Source organism: Salmo salar, chromosome 02, assembly GCF_965601325.2.
Source record: "Salmo salar chromosome 02, fSalSal1, whole genome shotgun sequence".
Classification (NCBI taxonomy): Eukaryota; Metazoa; Chordata; class Actinopteri; order Salmoniformes; family Salmonidae; genus Salmo; species Salmo salar.
In genome coordinates this window covers 17740656-17768598 of record NC_138292.1, presented here as the reverse complement: position 1 = coordinate 17768598, position 27943 = coordinate 17740656, and the positions used below count along the sequence as shown (strand labels likewise).

At 45.5% G+C, this 27943-nt stretch overlaps 1 protein-coding gene across 4 annotated transcripts; it reads left to right on the top strand.

The window, feature by feature from the left end:
- Positions 1-64: 64 nt before the first annotated feature.
- On the top strand, positions 65-27943 carry LOC106593005 (SHC-transforming protein 1). Of its 4 annotated transcripts, XM_082960426.1 has the most exons (14): positions 74-344; positions 6184-6230; positions 14575-14739; positions 15067-15137; positions 16874-16937; positions 17735-17854; positions 18196-18249; positions 20427-20478; positions 21408-21534; positions 21662-21812; positions 22084-22141; positions 23850-23969; positions 24256-24500; positions 24767-27943. In XM_082960426.1, the coding sequence occupies exons 2-14, from the start codon at positions 6219-6221 to the stop codon at positions 24893-24895; spliced, it is 1368 nt and encodes a 455-aa protein (XP_082816552.1). In that variant the 5' UTR covers positions 74-344; positions 6184-6218; the 3' UTR covers positions 24896-27943. The 4 variants fall into 4 exon arrangements, with proteins under 4 accessions (XP_082816554.1, XP_082816552.1, XP_082816551.1 ...); XM_082960428.1 differs by lacking the exon at positions 6184-6230 and having other exon boundaries at positions 65-344; XM_082960425.1 differs by lacking the exon at positions 6184-6230 and having other exon boundaries at positions 80-344; positions 14394-14739.

The window sequence follows — 27943 nt, the reverse complement described above, 5'->3', positions numbered from 1 at the left end:
ATCTTTTTGCGCAATCCCTTTCTGTCAAGGCCGCTCAACCGCGGGCCAGGTGCAGAGAACCACACAAACTGAGTGGCACTAGCGGCCAAGGCAAATGACGTTACCATTTGTTCGCGGAAGTGGCTTTTTTTGTGTTGGTAGAAAGGGGGAGGAAAGGAAGAGAAACTAAAGAAGAAAAGTTTCAGCCCTCTTTCTAAAGAAATTCATATTCACACTGTACGACAGCTGGCGATTTGAACCTTCACATTCAGCCACTTGTGTCATTTAGTTAGAGGTAGGCCTACGGGACAACAACAGCTGGGAGAAAACAAGAGGCACAAAAGGGACAAGGAGGAAGATAGCTGGTAAGTTCTCCTGACAAATGTTCAGCACACTTCTCTGGGCATGGTTTGGCCTTGAATTTTAAGGGCTGCGTGTTGTAACGTGGTAGAGAGACGTTTTAGGACATTCCAATACTAAAGCAATAACATTCTGTCTGACAGATGAATATTATTTACTATAGGCCGATTGTAGGCTGCATTACTTGTTGTTGTGTCATCAGTTCGATGTTGGCGAAACAATATTTTGCTGATATCTATTCTAGCAAGACTGCTGAGTTCAGTGTGGCCGTACTACGAAATTTTTTAAGTTATTGCAACATTGCGAAATATAGCCTAGTGATACAAAGTAACTAGCTTAGGCCGCACATTAAACATTGTATCCATTCAACAGAAGTCGCAAACAACCGTGTTGTCACTTTTGGGTGTTTTCAAAATAAAAGTGGTTTGCTGCATAGGCTACTAGAAATAGTGAGTTCTGTAGGCCTGGGTCCCTGGGATATCATTACTTTCCTCACGCCAAGTTGTCCAACTCTGTCATTTAAACTGTTCTGGTAACACTTTATAGACCTACATGAGTACTAATACTGTAACAAGAAAAGTAACAGCATTGTTTGTATTGACATGTTGTTTACGTACTACTATAGCAGTATGGAGTTTGTTTTTCTACACGTGGAACAGGAACTGACCACTATTCCGTTTATGTAAACTCCACAAGACCTACTATGCAATGGAAACTAAGCTACTGTTCTTACTATGTAAAAACATGTTAATGCAAGAATATTACTAAATGAATCCCAGTGTTACCACACAGGTTTAGAGAAACTGAATCTAAAGTCTGACTAAAAAGGCTGGTTTTGGCTTTCTGTAAATACTCTAGTTTTTTTTCAGCGACCTAATCAGAAGTTAGGATTACGCTACATTTCTGTGATGTGCAATATAGAGCTTTAGTATATTGTCAAGATGGCATTGTCATGGAGATGATCTAATGTTTCAATAGGTCTAGGTTCTATATTGTCATGGAGATGATTTAATGTTTCAATAGGTCTAGGTTCTATATTGTCATGGAGATGATGTAATGTTTCAATAGGTCTAGGTTCTATATTGTCATGGAGATGATTTAATGTTTCAATAGGTCTAGGTTCTATATTGTCATGGAGATGATGTAATGTTTCAATAGGTCTAGGTTCTATATTGTCATGGAGATGATTTAATGTTTCAATAGGTCTAGGTTCTATATTGTCATGGAGATGATTTAATGTTTCAATAGGTCTAGGTTCTATATTGTCATGGAGATGATTTAATGTTTCAATAGGTCTAGGTTCTATATTGTCATGGAGATGATGTAATGTTTCAATAGGTCTAGGTTCTATATTGTCATGGAGATGATCTAATGTTTCAATAGGTCTAGGTTCTATATTGTCATGGAGATGATTTAATGTTTCAATAGGTCTAGGTTCTATATTGTCATGGAGATGATTTAATGTTTCAATAGGTCTAGGTTCTATATTGTCATGGAGATGATTTAATGTTTCAATAGGTCTAGGTTCTATATTGTCATGGAGATGATGTAATGTTTCAATAGGTCTAGGTTCTATATTGTCATGGAGATGATTTAATGTTTCAATAGGTCTAGGTTCTATATTGTCATGGAAGTGTAACTATTTGTTTCAGACAACAACGATCATTTAAATCATCTGTAACAAGCCCTGACTAAAACAGTGCTCTGTAGTTGGCTACGTGCCATACAGAACATTCAACAACAAGCTGTGATGCTGGGCCCTTCATTAGCCTATGATTCGGGCTGTATTGGTGTGGCCAGATACGTAAACACACACAGTTGTTATGGTTACGTACACCTCAGTCTATGATGGGACTACTGTTGTTCGACAGCTGGACTGGTCCTGAGCCCTATACTACGTATGTGGTTTGAGGAGTTAGCGAGGTAACTTTGGTCAACTCTGAGTTCAACTCGGGATAACTGGTACCACGACAGTGGCTCACCTTTTAGCCAGGTACATTTCTATGGCAACAAATCCAGAACTAACCTGCCCCTGGGCAGGCTTACTCAGGGTTAACTCCATGTATCCTGAATGAAGTATCACGAGTTAAAGACCAATAAAATCAAGTAAAACGTGTGTATAACTTAATACAATTATTATATCGATAGGAGTGGGGGAAAGGTGCTTGTGTATTGATAAGCACACTAAAGAAGACATTAACGGTAATAAAATAAAGACGGCACTTCAACAAGCCTATTTTACACCACAGCCTGCTGAATTTGCAGCATAACTCTTTTCATTTTGCACAAATTAAGACGTGGCACTGACTCGCCCATGGATGGATGTTTCAGACTTGTCTCAATGAAAAGTTTGGCGTTTGACCAGACACGTGTGGCATGCATGCGCAGTTACAAGCCTGCTAGAGTTAGCAGCAGGCATATAAGCAACATCCACTGTTGTAGTACAGATGAAGCCTGAGCTGGAATGTGACTAAAGCTGGCTAGCTTTAGAAAACCCTGAGTAGATCTAGGTTTAATCATAGTATACCACTCTGATGGTTTGGAGACACCCCAGACAGACAGGAGTCAGGGATGGAGTGGATAGAGGTAGGCCTATGTGTCTGAACAGACTGCTTCATAATATGCCCAGCTCCCATATCACACTCTCACACACTCCTTAAACTCACTGTCAGTGGGTTATCTCTCTGATGGTGATGAAGAGGAGGAAGGCTTGACTGACTGCTGCATGGCTGGGCCTGGGGATAATACACTCTGAGAGACAGAAATGTCAGTGATAGAAATGTACACACACACACACACACTACCAACTAATCTATGAATCTATCTGTCAATCAAAGACATCCTGTCTGACACAGAGTTTCACAATCCACCTCAGACCCTCTCAATCAAACCGGGTCTGCCCAGTCTAATGCAGACCCTATCAATCAAAAGCAGAACCAGTCCTGTCTGTGTGATAAGCTTGGCTGGGTGACACCTTTTGGTTAACTCCCTTTTGATTTGTCAGACAGGTGTGTGTATCTCCGCTCAAAATTAAGTGTATGCGAGCGCGTGCACGTATGCATGTGTGCGCACGTGTGCCAGCCCTTAGTTGCAATTGGTAACAGTCTTGGATTTCACTCAGCGTCAGTTTGTGTATCAATATGAGGCAGTGTCTGACATATAGCTCACTGCCAGAGAAAAAAGCCAAGCAGCTGGCTAGATACTGCTCTGTGTTAGCTGGCAAGATACTGTTTCAGCTGTTGTGAGCAGCAGCAGCTTATCTGCATCAAGAAGAGGTTTTGTTTCCATGGTTTTAAGAACATTCATATGTATGACCTTTGACTTATTTGGGTCCTTCACTGTAACACTTAATTGTGGACCCAAATAGTTTTCAGCGTGTGTGGAAACACTGTAGGAGCAGTTATCTGGGTCTCAGTGTGTGGTTGTCCGTCTCTTACAACGTAGCGGAAGAGATGGTGAGGCCTGAGCTGCCTCCTACTCACTTCACATAGACACTTAGAATACATGCTGAGCTGCAGACAGATTCACTCCCACATAGATACATTTAAACTAAAGGCCTACTAGTATTTACTTGATGCACATATCCCAAAGTAATTATTATGATACCACTATTCATAGATGATTAGATTCTTTGTGATACAAAACAGGGAGCTTTATCAGGGTTGCACATGCTTCATACTCAGGCCAGTAATATACTGGTGCTTCCTGTCGGTCACATTTGGTCAGCCCAGTTAGAGGGGGACATTCCTAATGTCTGATGTTATTAACAGAAGTACATATGAACAGGGAGCGAATGGAACTCCTGTCCACTGAATGGACCCGAATGAAATGAATGGTTAGCTCCCGTACTTCCTGGTCTCCTTTTTGACATCTCTGTGCCTAATCCTGTTTCCTGCCATCCTAGGTTCATGGCATTGGGTCTGTGTGGTGTGACCTCTGTGTGGGAGGTTTGTGAGGTTAAAATGGAACTGTTTCAGCCTCACATCCTGCTCTGGCCCAGAGGCTACAGTTTTCCATGGATTTCTTATTGTTTCTCTGTAAAGTGTTACACTCTGAGTTCCATATGGTGTGTAGTGTTACACACTAATAGTTCCCCTGGCTGGCTGCGCCTGTAGTCAGAGCAGTGGTGAAGGAGTTCTCTGTCTACCATACCAGTATGTTTGTGAATAAAGTGATACGACTCTGAGTTTCTGCAGTCTTTGGGCTGTTGTCTTGAATTATCCAATTTATTTGGGCCATGAGTTGTGTAGGGCAGGCTATGAGTCAGAGCGAGTCTGTATAGATTTGGACAGGACAGACCTGTCCTGTGTGCTGTAAAGTACTGGTCTCCATTAAGGCCTGTTGTTCTGGACAGTGAGGTGTGTGCGCGTGCGTTTGTGTGTACAGCATTTATGGGGCCCTGTAGAATTGGTTAATATTCATCAAAGCAGCAACACAGAAGGGAGAGGGACATGGGGAGAAGAGATGGAGAGAGACCGATGGGAGATATCTTGTTATTCAGTCAATTCTAGCAGTGACTGCCCTGAGAATCTTTGGTTTATATATATATGACAGCTTTGCACACTCTTAGTGAAGACATCAAAACTATGAAATAACACCATTATTCTACAATGTAGAAAATAGTAAAAATAAAGAAAAGAATGAGTAGGAGTGACCAAACTTTTGACTGGTACTGTATATACATTTTTACACCCAGGTTAAAACACTCACCAGACAGATTATTAGGTACACCCATCTAGTACCGGGTCAGACCCCCTTTACCTCCAGAACATCCTGAATTCTTTGGGACATTCTACAAGGTGTCGGAAACGTTCCACAGGGATGTTGGTCCATGTTTGCGTCATGGCATCATGCAGTTGCTGCAGATTGGACAGCGGTACATACATGCTGTGAACAGCCCGTTCCATCTCATCCTAAATATGATCTATTGGGTTGAGCTCTGGGGACTGACCAGGCCACAACAGTAAACTGAACCCGCTGTCATGTTCCAGGTGATGTTTCCACTCCTCAATTGTCCAGTGTTGGTGATAAACACCTGGGATATTAATTGACGTTTTACAGTATTTGGTATTGAAGGATAGAGGAAGGGACAGACTTGGAGAACCTGAGAGGAAAAGAGAAAATCAATGAGAGACAGAGCGGACAAAAGAGAGAAAGGGAAACAGACAAGAGTAAGTGAAGGAAGGAGAGCGGATAGAGTGAGAATAAAACTAGGAGAGAGGAAGGGAGAGGGAGAGACTTTCGGTTTGTCTCACATGTAGAACTGTTAACTGGTCGGTCGGCTGGTTGGGCCTGCTGAATGCTGAAGGCCTGGCTAATCTAATGTCCAAATCACCCCCTAATCACATTGATATACCCCCAATAACCGGACTATTTCTGGACCTGTTCTGTCACATTCACAACACACCATCTGACAGGGTTATATGCTTTGCGTGTGTGTACACTTATGACTAATTTTGGGAAGGAAAGCTGTTGTCTGGATTTATTTGACTAGTCCCTGTAACTAATTCCTTTCATTCCACAATGTATGTCTGAACATGCTCACCACACACACACACACACACACACACACACACACACACACACACACACACACACACACACAGTCTTTGGTATGTGGGGATACAAAAACAGCTTGCGTGTGTGTGTGTGTACCTTTGCGCTCACCTGAGCAAGGAGGTCACACGACTCTCTCCACAGCTGATCCCGGGAGCAGTGCATGCTCCAAGCCAAGTGTTTGTGAGGGGATCATTTAGGAGAACTATGATTCGCTACATGTACAACGCCTAGTGATTGGCTAAGAGTGTGTGTACCGTGTGCTGATGTGCGCTTTGGTGTTTTTAGGGTTACAGACACTCACAGGCAGTCAGTGTTGTCCCATGGAATACGTGGTAAGAACTTGAGACACACACACAGAGGCATATGGGTTGCTGGTTGCTCCTCCCACTGTCAGTATCTCCCTGCGGTAAAGGACATTGTTTATTTGTCTGTCTAAGCCATTTAGAGCTATGTGTGTGTGTGTGTGTGTGTGTGTTACGTTGGTGCAGGGCCTGGTGTGGGGTTGCTGGGTGTGCGTTCAACAATCTCTCTGTATACCGCTGTGATCTGTATGGTGAACGGTGTCATCACACTGTGGGTGTGCGTTCAACAATCACTCTCTGTGGGCAACGCTTTGTAACGCTGAGGTGTTGACGTGGGTTCTGTGGTTCTCTCCCTGATTCTGTCTCTCTAGCAGTTCTGCAGTTCTAGATCTTCTTCTGTGTTTCTGTCTGAATCTCGGTTCTCATCACTGGAAGTTCTCACTTGGTTCCACTGATCACTCTGGTTTTCTTTTTTCTTTTTAAGACTTTAAGAATATGTATCTTGACTGCAACATCAAGTGTATTGTTTCTGTTGTTACTGTCCTGTTTGTGAGATAATAACCTGTTCTTTACCAGCGGTGAACTCAAGTGGTACAGTAGCTGCTTGGCATTGTCAGGTTAAGTGTCCATATTTGGCCGTATACATCAAGGTTATTCACAATGCCCTCAAATCAGCCTGCATCTCTGGTCTGTGTGGTCTGTGTGGTCTGTGTGGTCTGTGTGGTCTGTGTGGTCTGTGTGGTCTGTCTGTCTGTCTGTCTGTCTGTCTGTCTGTCTGTCTGTCTGTCTGTCTGTCTGTCTGTCTGTCTGTCTGTCTGTCTGTCTGTCTGTCTGTCTGTCTGTCTGTCTGTCTGTCTGTCTGTCTGTCTAGAGAGAGAGACTCTCTCTTCCTCTGTGTGTTTCCCTCCTCTTTTCTCTTTCCCTCCATCTGAATTCAATCTCTCCCTCTGGTTCTCAGGTTACCAAACAGGAAAAAGGGGGAGGAGCCTTTTAGATGGGGAAACAGCCCATGTGGGCTCTACTATCTCCATCCCGCTCTCCTTCCCCTCCTCCATCCATATTGTTGTCCTTCCCCTAGTGTGTGTGTGTGTGTGTGTGTGAGAAAGGGAGAGAGCAACGCTCAGTGCACATTCATGCATATACTGTTAAATGATTTAGACTGCAAAGTGGGAGAGGGGAAAAGGGGAGGAGAGAGGGAAATGGAGAGAGGGAGGGAAAGGGAACGAGAGAGGGAAATGGAAAGGGAAGGAGGGGTGAGCGGATGAGACAGAGGAAAAAAGCAGCAGCGCATGAGCGAGAGGGGGGCAGAGAGAGAGAGAGAGGCGGCATCACCCAGACAGACAGATAGACAGAGAGGGAGAAGGAGAGGATAGACAGTGGGCTCGTCTCTCACTCAGACAGAGCTGGAAGGAAAGCAAAGGGGGATGAGAGAGCGAAGCAAGAGGAGGAGAGGAAGACATTGAAGGAGTGCCGTTGTTCAGCCCTGCCGTTCTGCTGTTTCACATTCCGCTGAGACGGGGAAGAGAGGACGAGGACAAGCGGAGGAGAGGATAGATGGAGAGGATATGAGATCTGGCAATGACTGTGATTTAAACGAGTGGAAGAGAGGAGAGAGAGAGAGGGTGTTTAAACATGAATATGGTTCTGATGTGAATATGGAGCTCTGTTATTATCATGCTACGGATAATCACCTCTACTCTGTCTAACCCAAAATAAGGAACAATTGTTTTACATTTTTCATTCACTCTTGAAGCAAAGGAAGAGTTCTCAAGGAATTTATTCACAACTCAAAACAAAAAAAGAACACTTTTTTTGTAAAATAAACAATTATAGGTGGAAAAAAACCTGCTCTGCAGATTATTATACAATCACCACCTTTGTGGTTACTTACCTAACAGTTAGGACTGTTCAGGAAAACATTCAGGTTGTTGTTGTTATGCAATTTTTTTCTAAAGTGTTAGCTATTGTGATTAGTAAAGTTGATTTGATATATGAAAGTGTTTCATCCTCTGAAGCAATATATGTTGTGTTAATCCATGTGTCCTAGCCAGTCTGGAATCAGCCAGGTTGGGATGTCAACATTGATTTGGTTTTATGGCCGGTGCGACGTGGGCCAAACTTTGATCATTTCCTGAGTGGTATTGATCCCTCCAGGAGTCTCTGGCTGGCCGACCGGCTGTAGTTTCTCCAGTTAGATGTTAAAGACCGTAATGGGTCCGTCTCGGCTCTGCTTAGCTGCTCCTGGGCTCTGATTTGTGGAAGCAGTCTGTTATCTCTTTGTCTGAGATGTTTCTGCCGCTGTCAGGATTTCTCAATATAGATCCTGAGCAGGCTTCTCTTTTAATGCCTGTTGCCACGGCAACTTGCGTCCGCCGCAGTCAGAGACAGACTGAGATGTAAAGTTCTTTTGAGTCTTTTTCTCTTTTTTCAAACACTGGTGCTGTTCTTTCTATACGTGTCTGTCTAGAGTGGTGATGACCAGGAGAAACAGTCCAGACAGGACCAGACTACTGGTGGGGTGGTGATAACCAGGAGAAACAGTCTAGACTACTGGTGGGGTGGTGATGACCAGGAGAAACAGTCCATACAGGACCAGACTACTGGTGGGGTGGTGATAACTAGGAGAAACTGTCTAGACTACTGGTGGGGTGGTGATAACCAGGAGAAACAGTCTAGACTACTGGTGGGGTGGTGATAACCAGGAGAAACAGTCTAGACTACTGGTGGGGTGGTGATGACCAGGAGAAACAGTCCATACAGGACCAGACTACTGGTGGGGTGGTGATAACTAGGAGAAACTGTCTAGACTACTGGTGGGGTGGTGATAACCAGGAGAAACAGTCTAGACTACTGGTGGGGTGGTGATAACCAGGAGAAACAGTCTAGACTACTGGTGATAACCAGGAGAAACAGTCCAGACTACTGGTGATAACTAGGAGAAACAGTCCAGACTACTGGTGATAACTAGGAGAAACAGTCTAGACTACTGGTGGGGTGGTGATAACCAGGAGAAACAGTCTAGACTACTGGTGATAACTAGGAGAAACAGTCCAGACTACTGGTGATAACTAGGAGAAACAGTCTAGACTACTGGTGGGGTGGTGATAACCAGGAGAAACAGTCCAGACTACTGGTGATAACTAGGAGAAACAGTCTAGACTACTGGTGGGGTGGTGATAACCAGGAGAAACAGTCTAGACTACTGGTGGGGTGGTGATAACCAGGAGAAACAGTCTAGACTACTGGTGGGGTGGTGATAACCAGGAGAAACAGTCCAGACTACTGGTGATAACCAGGAGAAACAGTCCAGACTACTGGTGATAACTAGGAGAAACTGTCTAGACTACTGGTGGGGTGGTGATAACCAGGAGAAACAGTCTAGACTACTGGTGGGGTGGTGATAACCAGGAGAAACAGTCTAGACTACTGGTGATAACCAGGAGAAACAGTCCAGACTACTGGTGATAACTAGGAGAAACAGTCTAGACTACTGGTGGGGTGGTGATAACCAGGAGAAACAGTCCAGACTACTGGTGATAACCAGGAGAAACAGTCTAGACTACTGGTGGGGTGGTGATAACCAGGAGAAACAGTCCAGACTACTGGTGATAACCAGGAGAAACAGTCCAGACTACTGGTGATAACCAGGAGAAACAGTCTAGACTACTGGTGGGGTGGTGATAACCAGGAGAAACAGTCCAGACTACTGGTGATAACCAGGAGAAACAGTCCAGACTACTGGTGATAACCAGGAGAAACAGTCCAGACTACTGGTGATAACTAGGAGAAACAGTCTAGACTACTGGTGGGGTGGTGATAACCAGGAGAAACAGTCTAGACTACTGGTGGGGTGGTGATAACCAGGAGAAACAGTCTAGACTACTGGTGATAACCAGGAGAAACAGTCCAGACTACTGGTGATAACTAGGAGAAACAGTCTAGACTACTGGTGGGGTGGTGATAACCAGGAGAAACAGTCCAGACTACTGGTGATAACCAGGAGAAACAGTCCAGACTACTGGTGATAACCAGGAGAAACAGTCTAGACTACTGGTGGGGTGGTGATAACCAGGAGAAACAGTCCAGACTACTGGTGATAACCAGGAGAAACAGTCCAGACTACTGGTGATAACCAGGAGAAACAGTCTAGACTACTGGTGGGGTGGTGATAACCAGGAGAAACAGTCCAGACTACTGGTGATAACCAGGAGAAACAGTCCAGACTACTGGTGATAACCAGGAGAAACAGTCCAGACTACTGGTGATAACTAGGAGAAACAGTCTAGACTACTGGTGGGGTGGTGATAACCAGGAGAAACAGTCTAGACTACTGGTGGGGTGGTGATAACCAGGAGAAACAGTCTAGACTACTGGTGGGGTGGTGATAACCAGGAGAAACAGTCTAGACTACTGGTGATAACCAGGAGAAACAGTCTAGACTACTGGTGGGGTGGTGATAACCAGGAGAAACAGTCTAGACTACTGGTGGGGTGGTGATAACCAGGAGAAACAGTCTAGACTACTGGTGATAACCAGGAGAAACAGTCTAGACTACTGGTGATAACCAGGAGAAACAGTCTAGACTACTGGTGGGGTGGTGATAACCAGGAGAAACAGTCTAGACTACTGGTGGGGTGCCATGAGGTATATCTGTCGTTCTCTCTCTTTAGCTTGTGCTGTGCCATCTTTACTGGTAACTAGCGTCCTGACTGGGACAGGTGGTATACCAAGCCAATGTCAGAAATGACTGAACTAATCTGGATTATAATCAGATGATTCTATATGTGGATATATCATTCACTTTGTACAGCTGTGGAACTGTGTAGTCTTAACTGGTATCGTCAACTGTGTGTTTATGTGTTAGTGTAGTGGTGACTTTCTCTACTTGTTGTGTGTTTTCTATCTGTGTGTAGGAGAACCAGGACATCTCCTCAGGTAGAGGGCGCTGTACTCTGCACTCGTCTGACCTACACTGTGTTTTATTCTGTGCACTAACATCTGGCAGGGCGAGGGTTAAACCTGCTGTACTAGCATCTACTAGTGTTAACCTATGTATGTTTGCTAACTGACTCGTTGGCTATTTTTGTGACATCTCGTCACTGTTAGCGAGTGTTGCTAGCGTTTCACAATTGAACGCAACTCCATACGTTCATCTTTGTTGACGTTTATATTTTAGTCATTTAGCAGACACTCTTTTCCAGAGTGACTTAGAGTTGTGAGTGCATACTTGTTCCCCGTAGGAATCGAACCCACAACCCTGGCGTTGTAAGCCCTTCATAGCCCCTACATAGCACTTCATAGCTAATCCCAGTCTGTATCCTGATGCGTTCTGGTGCTGTCTGTCTGGGAGGAGACGTTAGCTAGCGAGTGCTGTGGCAGGCTCGGTAGACAGACGCTCTGGTGCTAGACTGGTGGGATCGAGCGAGCGTCCCTCTGTCTGTTGCTAGGCAGCCAAAATCAAACGGCTAGCCCTCTGCTAGCCCTCTGCTACCAAACATACAGGGCTTTAGCCGTTAGCGCTTGTTGTTGAACGTCAACTTTCTCTGGTATCATCGTGAAACTTTTGGTGCCAAATTGTCAATCTGTTACAAAGTTTAATCTCAGTGGGACAAACCTGGCAGAGTAATGGTTAGAACATGTGCACAGTGCTGGAAACAACACTGAAATGTGAGCTGACAAGCCCCTGGTGTTATATTACAGCTTCAACCTCCACTATTCAGTTCTGTGAGTTGTCTTGCAGCTGGAGACTGTTCATGTAAGACAACTTTAGGTTTCTCTTTGGATGGACTATGCAGATTGTTCGGACTGTAGTTAGCTGCTGTGTTTCTAGTTAGGCTAGTACTGGACCATACAGTGCTGTGTCAAGAAATACACATGTTTCTCTCAGGTAACTGACTATTGGCTTGGCTTGTTTAAACAAGACTGTTTCTGTGGTATCAATAAGGAGAGCGAGAGAGAGGGGAGGGAGGTTTAATTGAGTGTAATGACTGGGTGATTGAGTTCTCTAACAAGCCTCCAGTACCATTCAGGTCTCATTATCATCAAAACAATCCCACCAGTGGTGTCATCAGCCAATGACCTACATTCTCTCTTGTTGCATCACCACTGTGTGTGTCACTGTTTCTGTAACCAGAAAAAGGCAACTTCTCCAACTCTAGCACTTCTGATGCTATGGTGCTCCAGAACGTATCCATCTAACCAGGGCAGCAATGTTCTAGAACAGCTCTACCTACTGTTTTAGCCATATCAGAAACTTCAGTCAGGGACAAGCCCAGAATCTGGTGTTTTCTTATCTATCAATCTTTTTCTTATCTAGTGCTGTCTGTTAATAGGTTATGTGCATTGTATAGACTCTGGCTGTAGTTACAGAGTGAGTGAGTGTGGAGAGAGACAGACAATCTTTAAAGTAGAGGGACTGTTTAAGAGGACAGTCTGGAGAACGGGAAAGGAGACGAGGGGGGGGGAGAGGGGGAGCGAGAGATCATTTGGAAGAGAAGGCAGGAAGTGGTGGAGCGAGAGAAGGAGGAAGTGCAGCGGCTACTGAGGGAGGCACAGAAAACAGTGTGGAGGAGGAGAGAGGGATTCCAGGAGAGGATAGGAGAGGACAAGCTGAGGGGAGAGAGAAACACAGAGATAGGGAGAGAGACCGCACAGGAGGTGATCTGGAGGAAGAGAGAGGAAGAGGGGGAGAAAGAGAGGGAGAAAGCCAAGGCCACCCAGAGAGAACACGAGACCATCTGGAGGAAAAGAGAGAGGGAGTGAGGAAAAGAGAGAGGGAGTGAGGAAAAGAGAGAGAGAGGGAGTGAGGAAAAGAGAGAGGGAGTGAGGAAAAGAGAGAGAGAGGGAGTGAGGAAAAGAGAGAGAGAGAGAGTGGGTGAGGATGAGTGAGTAAAAGAGTACAGAGGAGGAAGAGTTAAATTACTTAGGAGTATTGTCCAGCAGCAGAGGAATAAAAAGCAGGAGGGATAAAGGTAGTTTTTCCCTGCCAGAATTGGTCTCTGGCCATAGATCAGCAGGTCTTAACAGAACTTTGCTATATTAAGCTCTGCAGATAATCTTACTCTGTTGTATCGACCCGTCACTGCTGTGATTCGGCAGTGTGTGTTTCGGCCCTGTGTGTGTGTGTGTGTGTGTGTGTCCTTTCTGATCTACTCGTTGGCAGCTGATAGGGTTTTTATGGGCCCGTGTCAGGCAAGAGCGGCTAGTGAGCTACTGCCCTGACAGACACGCTGAAACACGCACGCACACACACACCACAGACTCACACACTCTGTGCCATTTACAGGCAGTAGAGTAGGTTTCTACTCCAGCACATGCTAACAGACACATGAGGGTAGGCCCCTTGATGCAGTAACTCATACCACCTGAGTGTCTGTGTCAATAGACAATCACATTCTGAGGTTGTATGTGGAATCTCCATGGTGCTCAAAGATGAACAATTGGATTTAAGTGCCATGCTACATTAGTTGACATGCTGATGTGCTCAAACAGCATTTTTCAGAACAGGTGCTGCATACTTGATCACAAATCCTTTTTGATTCTGTCTATTGGAAAGTGGCATTCATTTCTGTGGATTGAAAGTCAAAATGTTGTAAGACTGACAGCGTAGACACCAAACAACTCTGACTATCACTCCATCAGTGTGCTGGGTTAGACTCTTAGAGAGCGATCCCCTCTGATCTTCAATCGCTCCTCTTGCTGCTCTCCTCTGTCTTGTAGATGGTGTTTCTTGCGCAGTGTCTGCTGCACTGCCTGACAATGACGGGAGGAAATAAAACAGGGCGGAAGGACAGACAACGGTCACTGAGAGGGAAAGAAAGACGAGCGTGTTTTTGAGCGAGAGACTGATAATACAGAGAAAGAGAGAATGAACCACTGTTGTTGTTCAGACTGAATCACACCAGAGAGTGTGGACTTGTTAGAGAAACACTGAAATAACATTGAACATCTCAGATCCATGATGGAGCTGGTCCCTAAAACTAAGTACACTCACTTCCGGAGTGAATCTCTCAGTTCGAATGACGATACCAACTCCAACCCTTTCTCCCTCCCCCCTTCCACCCCCGCAACCCCCCTCACCCCTCCTGGGCTACCCTCCTCCCTCTCCTCCTCCTCTCTCACCCCCATCCTCCCCCCTTCCTCCCCCCGCCGGGCTGAGAACAGCCCCACCACGCTCTGTTCCTTCTTCCCCAGGATGGGAGCCCTTCGCCTGGGCATCTCTGCCGCTCTACTCCCAGGCCTCAAGGTCTCCAGCAGGCCTCAGCGGGCTCAAGCCCCCATGGGGTCTTCAGGGGGTAACAGTTCCAGCTCTCCCACTCCTCACCCCCCTCCCTGTCTAACAGCCCCCTCTCCCCCCCATCGCCCCTTTCTGCAGGATATGAACCGGCTGGGTGGGGCGTCCAGGAGGGCGCGGGTGGAGGGGGGGCAGCTGGGGGGAGATGAGTGGACGCGCCACGGCTCCTTCGTCAACAAGCCCACCAGAGGATGGCTACACTCAGACCTTGTGGTCAGCACCACTGGGGTTGCCTACTCAGTACGGGTAAGAGTTGGTTGTTCTGTCTGTTTTTCAGTTTGTAGGATGTAGACCTTTAGGCTCGTACTTGCATATTTCTTTAACTTTCCATATCTGTCAATTTTTCTGTTGCTCTCTCAAAATGATCTATTCTCTTGTCTGTCCATCTTTCTGTCTCTCTCTATCTGTTTCCATCTGCCCCTCCGGTCAGTGTGGGTGTTCTGGAGGAAATGGAATCCTAGTTCATATGAGTTCCTTTCCTGTTTCCTGTGTAGTGTATGGGCTGTGTGGAGAGGAGTGCTGTAGGAAGTGGCATCCCTGTTCATATGCGTCTCCTCTCTATTTCCTGTGTAGTATATGGGCTGTGTGGAGGTGCTACAGTCTATGAGGGCGCTGGACTTCAACACCAGAACTCAGGTCACCAGGTGAGAACCTCCAATTGTTCAAGGGATAGTTCACCCAATTACAAAATGTCATATTGGTTTCGTTACCCTGTAAGCAGTCTATGGAAACATTATGACAATCAAAATCCCCCTGAAGTATCTAAAATTGATTGTGAAGCTCAACAAAGTCACTTATAGATGAACATGATGTGCGGAAAATGATAATATCGGTACCATGACTTGAATGGGATTTGAGCAACAATTGCTAAAACGTTAGCATTTGGAAAGGAGGCATGAATTGCTGTCATACCTTGTCCTTAGACTATGTATTATTTTGTCATTTGGGTGAACTATCCCTTTAAGCTGTTGTTTAAGGCTAATGATCAAGTTACTGCACGCAGATGTACTGTGGTTAGGTAGTACAAAACAGAGCCATGTAGTTAGAGCTAAGTGCTGTATAGGGCTCTGGTTCAAAACAGAGCCATGTAGTTAGAGCTAAGTGCTGTATAGGGCTCTGGTTCAAAACAGAGCCATGTAGTTAGAGCTAAGTGCTGTATAGGGCTCTGGTTCAAAACAGAGCCATGTCGTTAGAGCTAAGTGCTGTATAGGTCTCTGGTTCAAAACAGAGCCATGTAGTTAGAGCTAAGTGCTGTATAGGGCTCTGGTTCAAAACAGAGCCATGTAGTTAGAGCTAAGTGCTGTATAGGGCTCTGGTTCAAAACAGAGCCATGTAGTTAGAGCTAAGTGCTGTATAGGTCTCTGGTTCAAAACAGAGCCATGTAGTTAGAGCTAAGTGCTGTATAGGGCTCTGGTTCAAAACAGAGCCATGTAGTTAGAGCTAAGTGCTGTATGGGGCTCTGGTTCAAACATTGCAAATCACAAAATGTACTCTTACTAGCTACCTCATTTTCACATAAAAATACATTATTTATCTCCAGTTCATAACTGTCACAAGTTTCTTCATCTTCCGACGATATAGAGAAATCGTCGTCTGAGAACGTGGACCAATACGCAGCAGAGTTGGTGCTCATCATCTTAATTTATTAAATGACGTTGAACACAAGAAAAGAACAAGAACGACGAAGGACAGTTTCACAGGCTAAATGAAGACTAGCAGTGCGAAATACAACTACCCACAAAACACAAAGACAAACACACCCTATTATATAGGACTCCCAATCAAAGGCAACTCAACACACCTGCCTTCAATTGGGAGTCCAACCCCAATTAACTATACATAGAAAACAAACCTAGAACCTATACCCACAACTAACTAGACTTAACATAGAAATACATAAACACAGAGCAGTGCCCAAAAACCCCGGAATACATAAATAAAACACCCTACTACATACACCACCACCCCGAACCATATAAAACAAATACCCTCTGCCACATCCTGACCAAACTACAACAACAAATAACCCTTAACTGGTCAGGACGTGACAATAACCCCCAGTTCTCTTTTTTTGCCCTGTTCTATTTTGGTCCCTAGCCTCTACCCATTCAGTGTTGGCCAATCTGAAAGGACTGTATCGGTTTAACAGTATTGTGTGTGTGCCTACCGCCCTCACAACCTCTAAATTAGCATGTTCTGGAATCCTGGTGGTTTCCTTCTGGTTTCTATGGTGATGTCTGTATCCATGGTGAGGATGAGTGTGGTTGTCAGGATGATCAAGTCTGTGTCACATGTTGCCAGATTTCATCTAATCTGCTGCACAGTGTGAAATCCACACAAGTGTGTTACGGAGAGATTCTCACACGTGTTGTTGTTTCAGAGAGGCTATCTCAGTGGTGTGTGAGGCAGTGCCTGGAGCCAAAGGAGCCCAACGCAAGAGAAAGGTACACCAATATACACACACAGACAGAGTATTATTTATTTATGTGTTAAGTGGAGGGCCGTGGTCAGGGCGTTGTTGGGTCTGGATTTAGCTGGATTGTCCACTCTGTGGTCAGTGGTACTTCCAGGTAATTACCTCTGTCTCTCTCACGGTCTCTCTCTCACACATGTACACACTGCCCCTTGTATGAGGGAGACTTGTGACTAAGTTGTGTGTGCCGAGACTAAGCCAACTCCAACTGGGAGTTTGTCTTTATGGGGGGGGGGGGGCATTCCTGTAAAACTTAAAGCATCCACGCATCCACCCAAACACTACATAAAACAGCTATATACACAACAGACTGGTTTGGCTAAAGCATGTCTGGCCCTGGGAGACTGTGGGAGACTGTGGGGGACTGTGGGAGACTGTGGGAGACTGTGGGGGACTGTGGGAGACTGTGGGGGACTTGACTAGACAAGCTTTAGTTTGTGTTGACCATATGAACCATTGAACAGAGCAGGGTCAGACAGGATCACTGGCAGCCTGCAGCTGTTCTTCTATATACACACACATATATATATATATATATATACACACACACAGCTCAGACATGCTTCTCCCTCTCTATTGCCTTCACACACACACATTCTTCTCTGTATATTGTACAGTATGTTTACTATGCTCTGTTATCTTCTTTTAGAATATCTTCTGTTTAATCTTCCTTATTGGTGAAATCTTTCTTTCCCTGTTGGCCTTCTGTTTAACATGAATGGTTAATAAAGAGCTTTTAAAAGTTCCCTCCCTCCCCTCCCCCTCCAGCCGTCGTCTCGCTGTATGACGTCCATTCTGGGGAAACGTAACCTGCAGTTTGCTGGGATGACCATCAGCCTGACGGTCTCTACCAGCAGCCTCAACCTGCTGGCCTCCGACTGCAAACAGGTGACACACACACAAGCACACTCGGCATGGATCCTGAATGAGTGTTTGTTGTTGTTGATCTATCTGGGTTTGTTATTACAGACTGTTACATGGTGTTAATTACATCATCCAGTCAGTTAGGTATTTAGAATACACTATATCTAACTGTCAATGGAACCAACCACTACTGCTGAATGGAGAAACATGATCTCTCTCTCTCTCTCTCTCTCTCTCTCTCTCTCTCTCTACCTCTACCTCTACCTCTACATCTACATCTCAACTCTTCATCATTCATCACACTATCATGCTCAAATCCCTCCCTCCCTTTCTCTCTCTCTCTCTCTCTCTCTCTCTTTTCACAGATAATTGCAAATCATCACATGCAGTCCATCTCTTTCGCTTCTGGAGGAGACCCAGTGAGTCATACAGCCCTCCCTCGCACATCTCACTATCCATTCTCTATCCCCACTCTATTCATTGCTCTGCCTCTGTCTACCCATCTACTCCTCTATGCCTCTCTCTCTCCCTGCTTCACTCTGTCCACCCATCTACTCCTCTATGCCTCTCTCTCTCCCTGCTTCACTATCCACCCATCTACTCCTCTCTCTCCCTGCTTCACTCTGTCCACCCATCTACTCCTCTATGCCTCTCTCTCTCCCTGCTTCACTCTGTCCACCCATCTACTCCTCTCTCTCCCTGCTTCACTCTGTCCACCCATCTACTCCTCTATGCCTCTCTCTCTCCCTGCTTCACTCTGTCCACCCATCTACTCCTCTCTCTCCCTGCTTCACTCTGTCCACCCATCTACTCCTCTCTCTCCCTGCTTCACTCTGTCCACCCATCTACTCCTCTCTCTCCCTGCTTCACTCTGTCCACCCATCTACTCCTCTATGCCTCGCTCTCTCCCTGCTTCACTCTGTCCACCCATCTACTCCTCTATGCCTCTCTCTCTCCCTGCTTCACTATCCACCCATCTACTCCTCTATGCCTCTCTCTCTCCCTGCTTCACTATCCACCCATCTACTCCTCTCTCTCCCTGCTTCACTCTGTCCACCCATCTACTCCTCTATGCCTCGCTCTCTCCCTGCTTCACTCTGTCCACCCATCTACTCCTCTATGCCTCTCTCTCTCCCTGCTTCACTCTGTCCACCCATCTACTCCTCTCTCTCCCTGCTTCACTCTGTCCACCCATCTACTCCTCTATGCCTCTCTCTCTCCCTGCTTCACTCTGTCCATCCATCTACTCCTCTCTCTCCCTGCTTCACTCTGTCCACCCATCTACTCCTCTATGCCTCTCTCTCTCCCTGCTTCACTATCCACCCATCTACTCCTCTCTCTCCCTGCTTCACTCTGTCCACCCATCTACTCCTCTCTCTCTCTCTCTCTCTCTCTCCCTGCTTCACTCTGTCCACCCATCTACTCCTCTCTCTCCCTGCTTCACTCTGTCCACCCATCTACTCCTCTATGCCTCTCTCTCTCCCTGCTTCACTATCCACCCATCTACTCCTCTCTCTCTCTCCCTGCTTCACTCTGTCCACCCATCTACTCCTCTATGCCTCTCTCTCTCCCTGCTTCACTCTGTCCACCCATCTACTCCTCTATGCCTCTCTCTCTCCCTGCTTCACTATCCACCCATCTACTCCTCTCTCTCTCTCCCTGCTTCACTCTGTCCACCCATCTACTCCTCTCTCTCTCTCTCTGCTTCACTCTGTCCATCCATCTACTCCTCTATCCCTGTCACGCTGCCTCTCTGTCTTGCTCCGTCCATCTTTCTTTTCCTCTATCCACCTCTCTCTGTATTCCATAGCTCCTTTCCTCTTTTCCTCCCTCCTTTGTCTTTATCCACGTCAGTGGAACTCCCTACCTCTCTTCCTCAGACATGTATTCTTTCTCTTCCTTCTCTTCCTCCTCTCTTCCTCCTCCTCTCTCTCTTCATTGTGTGTTAATAGCTCTTCCTCCTCTCTAGATCATTGTGTGTTAATGGCTCTTCCTCCTCCTCCTCCTCTCTAGATCATTGTGTGTTAATAGCTCTTCCTCCTCCTCTCTTCCTCCTCTCTAGATCATTGTGTGTTAATAGCCCTTCCTCCTCCTCCTCTCTTCCTCCTCTCTAGATCATTGTGTGTTAATAGCTCTTCCTCCTCCTCCTCTCTTTCTCCTCTCTAGATCATTGTGTGTTAATAGCTCTTCCTCCTCCTCCTCTCTTCTTCCTCTCTAGATCATTGTGTGTTAATAGCTCTTCCTCCTCCTCCTCTCTTCTTCCTCTCTAGATCATTGTGTTAATAGCTCTTCCTCCTCTTCCTCTCTTCTTCCTCTCTAGATCATTGTGTTAATAGCTCTTCCTCCTCTTCCTCTCTTCTTCCTCTCTAGATCATTGTGTGTTAATAGCTCTTCCTCCTCCTCCTCTCTTCTTCCTCCTCTCTATATCATTGTGTGTTAATAGCTCTTCCGACTAAACGTCTTTGCTTCCTTCTCTCTTCCAACTCACCCACTCTCCCCTTTTCTCCTCACCCTCCTCTTAATATTTCCCTCTCATTTGCCCCTCCCACCCTCTCTTCGTCCTCCCCACCCCCCTCTTCTCGTTTCTCTCCCTCAGGACACAGCAGAGTATGTAGCATACGTGGCCAAAGACCCAGTCAACCAGAGAGGTGAGACTCAATGTCATCCCTCCAATAGATTCATCCAGCAGCACATCCAGTCCTTGTTCAGTACCTTACATCAATGTCATCCCTCCAATAGATTCATCCAGCAGCACATCCAGTCCTTGTTCAGTACCTTACATCAATGTCATCCCTCCAATAGATTTATCCAGCAGCACATCCAGTCCTTGTTCAGTACCTTACATCAATGTCATCCCTCCAATAGATTCATCCAGCAGCACATCCAGTCCTTGTTCAGTACCTTACATCAATGTCATCCCTCCAATAGATTCATCCAGCAGCACATCCAGTCCTTGTTCAGTACCTTACATCAATGTCATCCCTCCAATAGATTTATCCAGCAGCACATCCAGTCCTTGTTCAGTACCTTACATCAATGTCATCCCTCCAATAGATTCATCCAGCAGCACATCCAGTCCTTGTTCAGTACCTTACATCAATGTCATCCCTCCAATAGATTCATCCAGCAGCACATCCAGTCCTTGTTCAGTACCTTACATCAATGTCATCCCTCCAATAGATTTATCCAGCAGCACATCCAGTCCTTGTTCAGTACCTTACATCAATGTCATCTCTCCACTTTGTTGCTTTTATGTATTTAGTTGTGTTGCTTTTTGTGCTATTGCTCTGTCTGCATGCTCACTGATCATTGATTGTCTGTATTGTTATTGTAATTGTTTTTAATAACCTGCCCAGGGACTGCAGTTGAAAATTAGCCAGCTGGCTAAAACCGTCACTTTTACTGAAACATTGATTAATGTGCACTGTCCCTGTAAAAATAAACACAAACTCAATATATTTATCCAGCAGCACATCCAATCCCTGTTCAGTACCTTTCTTTGGACAGCGAGGCAGTGCCAATATTCTGTTTCCTTACCTCTGTTGTTTACCCTCCTCTCTGCTTCCTTTCTGTCCAGCGTGTCATATCCTGGAGTGTTCGGAGGGCTTGGCCCAGGAAGTTATCAGTACGATAGGGCAGGCCTTCGAACTACGCTTCAAACAGTACCTGAAGAACCCCCCCAAACTGGTCACCCCCCATGACAGGTGTGTGTGTGTGTGTGTGTGTGTGTGTGTGTGTGTGTGTGTGTGTGTGTGTGTGTGTGTGTGTGTGTGTGTGTGTGTGTGTGTGTGTTTCTCTCTCCTGAGTTCTGACTCCTCTCCCCTTTCTCAGGATGGCTCCGTTTGACGGCTCAGCGTGGGAGGAAGAGGAAGATGAGGGAGCACCGCCCCCTGCAGATGTTCCGTACTATAATAACTTCCCCGGGAAACAACCTCCTCCTGGGGGACTGGTGGACATGAGGGCCCGCCCTGGGGCTACACTGGTGAGATATATATATACACACACACATATCAAGTAATTGTTAGTCAATTGTATTGAATCCAGTCTGCAGCTCCAGGGGAGAGAGGGCAGTTCAGTATGTAGGCTAATCATCTGGCCCAGTCTCACCCTCACATCACAGCAGCCCTTAGTCTTCCACTCTCTCTGGCACTCTCCTTATCCACCTCACAGTGTGTGTGTGTCTCGTCAGTTGGTCAGTGTAATGTATGTTTTTCCATCTGTATCTTAATTGCTTCTGGTGTGTGTGTTTTCAGCCCTATGGACAACCGGGTCAGAATGATATTCACAAGCAGCCGCTTCCCCCTCTACCAAGTGAGCCATCTCTCTCTCTCTCTCACACACACACACACTCAGCTAAAGGATATGAGGTGACATATAATACAATGACTTGCAGTGAGAGAATGACACGGACACAGTGAGAGGAAATGAGTCAGATTGACCCTGTGTGTGTTACTCTAGGACAGTGTGTGTTGCTCTAGGACAGTGTGTGTCGCTCTAGGACAGTGTGTGTCGCTCTAGGACAGTGTGTGTCGCTCTAGGACAGTGTGTGTTGCTCTAGGACAGTGTGTGACAGTGTGTGTTGCTCTAGGACAGTGTGTGTTACTCTAGGACAGTGTGTGACAGTGTGTGTTGCTCTAGGACAGTGTGTGTTGCTCTAGGACAGTGTGTGTTGCTCTAGGACAGTGTGTGTTGCTCTAGGACAGTGTGTGTTGCTCTAGGATAGTGTGTGTTGCTCTAGGATAGTGTGTGTTGCTCTAGGATAGTGTGTGTTGCTCTAGGACAGTGTGTGACAGTGTGTGTTGCTCTAGGACAGTGTGTGTTACTCTAGGACAGTGTGTGACAGTGTGTGTTGCTCTAGGACAGTGTGTGTTGCTCTAGGACAGTGTGTGTTGCTCTAGGACAGTGTGTGTGTTGCTCTAGGACAGTGTGTGTGTGTTGCTCTAGGACAGTGTGTGTTGCTCTAGGACAGTGTGTGTTGCTCTAGGACAGTGTGTGTCAACTGGTCTCTGTGTTCCCATAGGTGTGTCGTGACGTGAATACCATTAATGCGATGACAATTATTTAATCAAATCAATTTACTACGTTTAAATGATTATGTGATTAAATTAATGACGTAACAATTAACTCATTAGCAATCTTGGGGCACCACAGAAAAAGTTTGATTAATGAGTTACCATTTCCCTGAATTGACTGAAGAATATCAGAATATACCTTTATCATATTAGTCATCCATGAATTATTATTACCTCATATCAGTCTCATTCTGAACGTTGTTGACTTAAATCTGCACCAATCCTAGTCTGCATGATGATTCAGCGATACACAAATTGGCTTAATTATTTATTTACTAACTAACTAAATAATCACACAGAATGACATAAACACACACAGGATAGATTATACGTTGATTACTAACATAATGCAATGAAAAGTCCCTAGTGGACTAACCCGATATGACGGCTGGTTACACAGTGAAAGGGCTGGGGAAAGAAAGAGCGGGAGAAGGAGAGACAAAGGAATTCAACTATCGTACATACAGCTGAATAATACGCTCATCGTAAATATGGATATTTAGCACCCTAACACCCGCTCATTCAGATTTAGAAATGCAATGTGCATATTTACGCTTGTATGTCTTTGTCGACTCGCTCTGCTGAAATCGCCCGATCTGTCTGTGACGAATAGTTCAACAGAAGGTCTCTGGTTGTGTAAGTCTCTGGTTATCCACTAGAGGTCACCATGTCCTTAGTAGTTGTAGTAGGTTTCATCTAAGTACATCTCCTCCCACTTCCCGCCACTGGACTTCCTCTTATCACCATATCTGGTAGTGAGAAGAAGTTCCAAACGGATGCCTCGGATTTATACATCCTGTGAATTATCTGGGTTCTTCTATCTGTGACATCGCAGAACAGATATTCTATATATCTGTTCTACTCTAAATGTTTCCCATCCCTGAACACCTCCCAGGTGATACTGACAGACAGTTATGTGATTAAACTCCTCTGATTGGTTGTTTCAGTGGGAGCAAAGGAGGGAGGGCGGGACCTGTGTGATGACCCCTCATACGTCAATGTGGATAAACCCCGCCCCACAACAGCTGCAGCCAATGGCAACGCTCACAGAGATGCGTTCGACATGAGTGAGTCCCAGTTGGCCCTATCAGCTAGAGTCTGTGTACAATACATCAACTGGCCCTGCAGTCTGTAGCAGTCACTATCAGTCATCTCAGATAAGACTAATTAGAATGGTTATCAGCTATATTGCAGTAATTACACTACAGTAGAAGTCATTAGTTTATTCATTTGGCTTTGGACATAGGGGAAATTAGAATATTGGTATCCTGAATGTATCAAGAATGAATCTGGATCTGGTCGTATGGTCTCACAACGTCTTTCTAGCTCTGCCCTCTCTCCTTCTCCTCTCAGAGCCGTTTGATGATTCCCTGGGTGTATCAGGTCTGGGGGTCTCAGCGGCACCCCCTCTGGTGGAACAGCTGCAGTGTGAGGCCTGGTTCCACGGCAGCCTGAGTCGCAGGCAGGCTGAGAGACTGCTGACCCGTGACGGAGACTTCCTGGTCCGAGAGTCAGGCACCACCCCTGGACAGTACGTCCTCACTGGACAACAGGGGGGTCAGCCCAAACACCTACTACTGGTCGACCCAGAGGGAGTGGTGAGTTGGAGGGAGAGATGTCTGAGTTAGAGCGAGGCACCCGACACCTTCCCACTTATCAGCTGTGACGTGCTATGTTTTGTTGACCCTCTCTCTTTGTGCGTGTGTGTGTGTGTGTGTGTGTGTGTGTGTGTGTGTGTGTGTGTGTGTGTGTGTGTGTGTGTGTGTGTGTGTGTGTGTGTGTGTGTGTGTGTGTGTGTGTGTGTGTGTGTGTGTGTGTGTGTGTGTGTGTGTGTGTGTGTGTGTGTGTGTGTTGTCCTACTCAGGTACGTACCAAAGACCACCACTTTGAGAGTGTGAGCCACCTGATCAGTTACCACATGGACAACAGACTGCCCATCGTATCAGCAGGCAGTGAGGTGTGTCTGCAACAACCAGTGGAGCACAGGGCCTGAACACACACACAAATACAGCAATGCAACACTCACACACTCTCAGAAACACTACACACACTCGCACACTGACCACATTAAGGAAAGCCAAAAAAAAACACCTCTGTCACTCTTTCTGCCAAATCATTTGCTCTCTGCTTTTCCTCACACCCTCTCCTCCTGGATGACTCACTGTTACCTCCGTGATCCTTCCTTCTGTTCATCCTTCCGTCATCGAGCTCCACTACCTCCATCCCTCCAAAGAACGAGGGAGTAACATCTAGGAACACTTTTTATTTTCCTTCTCAGTGGGACAGAAATTAATACAATTTAGTAAAAAACTGAGCATTATTAATTAAATCATGCCATAGAATCATTCAGAACTGATACAATCATAGTAAAGGAGGACTATGGACCTTGGAGGGGAGGAGTGAAAGGTAGAGAGTGGTCTTGAGCCAGACATGGCAGAGGAAACAGTTTCTCTCACCGTCACAGAAGCACTCCAAAGACTTGTCTGATGATTGGACTCATCAGAGAGCTCAGACATGGACCCTCCAATCAAATATCATTTGAACACAGGAACAGCCAATCAAATATCAGTGGAACACATGAATAACCAAACATGACTGAGATCAGGCCTTCTGTTAATATGCATAGACATTTTTGTGTCCACACCAATCAGGGCCCTCGCTCACCCTCAAGCCACTCCCATTAAAAGACCTTTCATCTTTGACCATTGACCCCCTGAGTGATACCTGGTGATGTCACGGAGGACGTCTCTGTATGCAAAAAGGGGGTTGCTATGCCAACAACCATTGTCTCAGTCTGTCCAAATATGGACACGGTTTCTTTCCGGCCTCCGAAGGTGGAGTTTGATAAAAGGATGTGATTCATGCCCATCCGACATCCACCTGTCTGTCTGCAATGGACTGGTCTCCCTGTCTGTCTGCATGGGACTGGTCTTACCTTTCTGCTCTGATCATGACAAAGAAAGTGGACTTGGTTGGACTGGGACAGCAGAAACCATGGAGATGACTCATACACCAACATACAGTGTGTTAGTCTGTATCTGTCGTGTACTTTCATTGGGAGTATAGTGTCTTTACATAGAGAGGGATGGAGAGAAGACTGGGAAGAGGCAGGGGGGAGGTTCCACATCTAGAGATGTCATCAGACTTAGACATGATGTCATCTGAAAGAGCTCAAACCAATTCTACGACGATGTCACAGTCAACCCAAATGCGGTCGGCACAATTTAATCGGTGCGGTGTTGGGATCGTAGTTCAGATTATTGCCAATATTTGCTTGCTTTTCAATGGATTTGTTGTTAATATCTGTTTGCCCTGACAATCTATGGCCATGTCTCTGTCTGGACGGGTGGGGGGTGGAGAGGTTGGGGGGGAATACTGGATGAAGTGTGTTTTAATGCCGAAAGCATCCGGTCCAGAGCATTCAAAGCAATGATCTTATCTCCTCTCCAAATGTGCTGCAACACTTGGTCAGGAGATTAGCTTTTAGCATTAGCATTAGTGTGTGATGTGTTTCTTCTCAGCTCACTGCAGGGAAAACTGTTATCAGCGCTGTTCACAACGAAATCTGGGAGCTTCGCGAACGTTGGTCAAACGTTGGACTTTGACGTGTTCCTTGGAATTAGAAGATAGTAGAGGGAGAGAAAGCGGAGGAATCATCCTCTCCCTCCTTCTCTTCATGATATTTTTTGTATCTTTTACTCGTGCCTTGTTTCTTCGATGCAGTCACCTCACTCCAGTGCAGTCTGTCACCTAATGTACTGTGCTTATTGTACAGTCAGTCAGTTGATGTACTTAATCCAAATGTAGTGGACCGTTGGATCCTGTCACATGGTCTCTCAGGCCAACAAACACTCTGCAAAAAGGACACTGACTCTCACCACCCAGGTCCAGTGATGGCAATCCGCTCCTCTATTGCACATTCATTATTACTTCCTGTTGTCACTTGTTGTTGCTCGATGTCGCAGCTCTCATTGGAGGGATTTCCACTCCACCTGTAAATAACATCAGATCTGATTGGTCGGTTTGAGTTCTTGGTTCTGAAATGAAAGTCTTTATTGTTTAGATGTTATTAATAACATGGGTGGGACAGAACCAGATACTGTATTTCACATGTAATACTCACAGAATACTTTTCTCTCTGAATCCAATTCATTTTGATTCTAGCCAATGAACCATGTCCAGGTTTTTGAGGGAGGCTGAAACCAAACTGTAAACGTGGAAGTGAAAAGTAAACTGGGATTTGCCACCTGCTGCACAAAATATTTCTGTCTCATCAGTAGGGTTGCAAAATCCCGTGGTTTTCCAGAAATCCTGGTTGGAGGATTCACGGAATTCCTGCTTATTCGCTCGTGTAATTCTGGTATTATTTTAACCAGGATTTGTGGAAAACCGGGCAATTTGGGGAAAGTTATCTGAATTTTGCAACTCTAGTCATGAGAAAGGGCTCTGAACCTGGACAGGTAATTGTTTTATTCATCTTTCTCATTGTGCTTCTGTGTGTGTGTTGTGTGGATGATCAGAGTTTATGGTTGGGATTGTCTAGTTCTTACATGGTGGCACGTGTGCTCTGTGTGTGAGGCCTTTGCTTCATTCTGTCACAAACACACAGGAGGGACAGCTGTGTTAGACACCGACTGTTTAAGTGACTACAGGTCCTGGATAGGCAACAAGAAAACAAGTATACAAGCCCCAAGGTGTGTGTGTAAAAGGAATAATCTATCCTCTACATAATTTGTGAAGCATTCTAGCATTGTCATTGTTCATCACAGTTGCCTTTGTTGCATGGAAACCCTTTTTTACAGTTTCTATATTGTTGTTGTTTTGATGTACTTTGTCATTTGAGTTTTGAAAGCCAAAGGGTTATTTTCAATTAGCCTTCACAAATATTGATTTAATGTTTTACTTTTTACAGTTCTGTTGTAATACTCTTGTTCTTTTGGGGGAAAATACATCTGTTTACACCTGTATTTGAAATCACAGATTGCATATATCATGAAACTTTCTTGGTGAGTTTGGTTTTAAAATGCAGTTTCTGGATTTA

What these genes read in the sequence shown, in the direction of transcription:
- LOC106593005 (XM_082960424.1), top strand. Translation starts at nt 14,158, where the DNA reads ATGATGGAGCTGGTCCCTAAAACTAAGTACACTCACTTCCGGAGTGAA. An exon ending in GGGTTGCCTACTCAGTACGG is followed by an intron (nt 14,740 to 15,066) that starts GTAAGAGTTGGT and finishes TTTCCTGTGTAG; the next exon opens with TATATGGGCTGTGTGGAGGT. An exon ending in TCGCTTCTGGAGGAGACCCA is followed by an intron (nt 18,250 to 20,426) that starts GTGAGTCATACA and finishes TCTCTCCCTCAG; the next exon opens with GACACAGCAGAGTATGTAGC.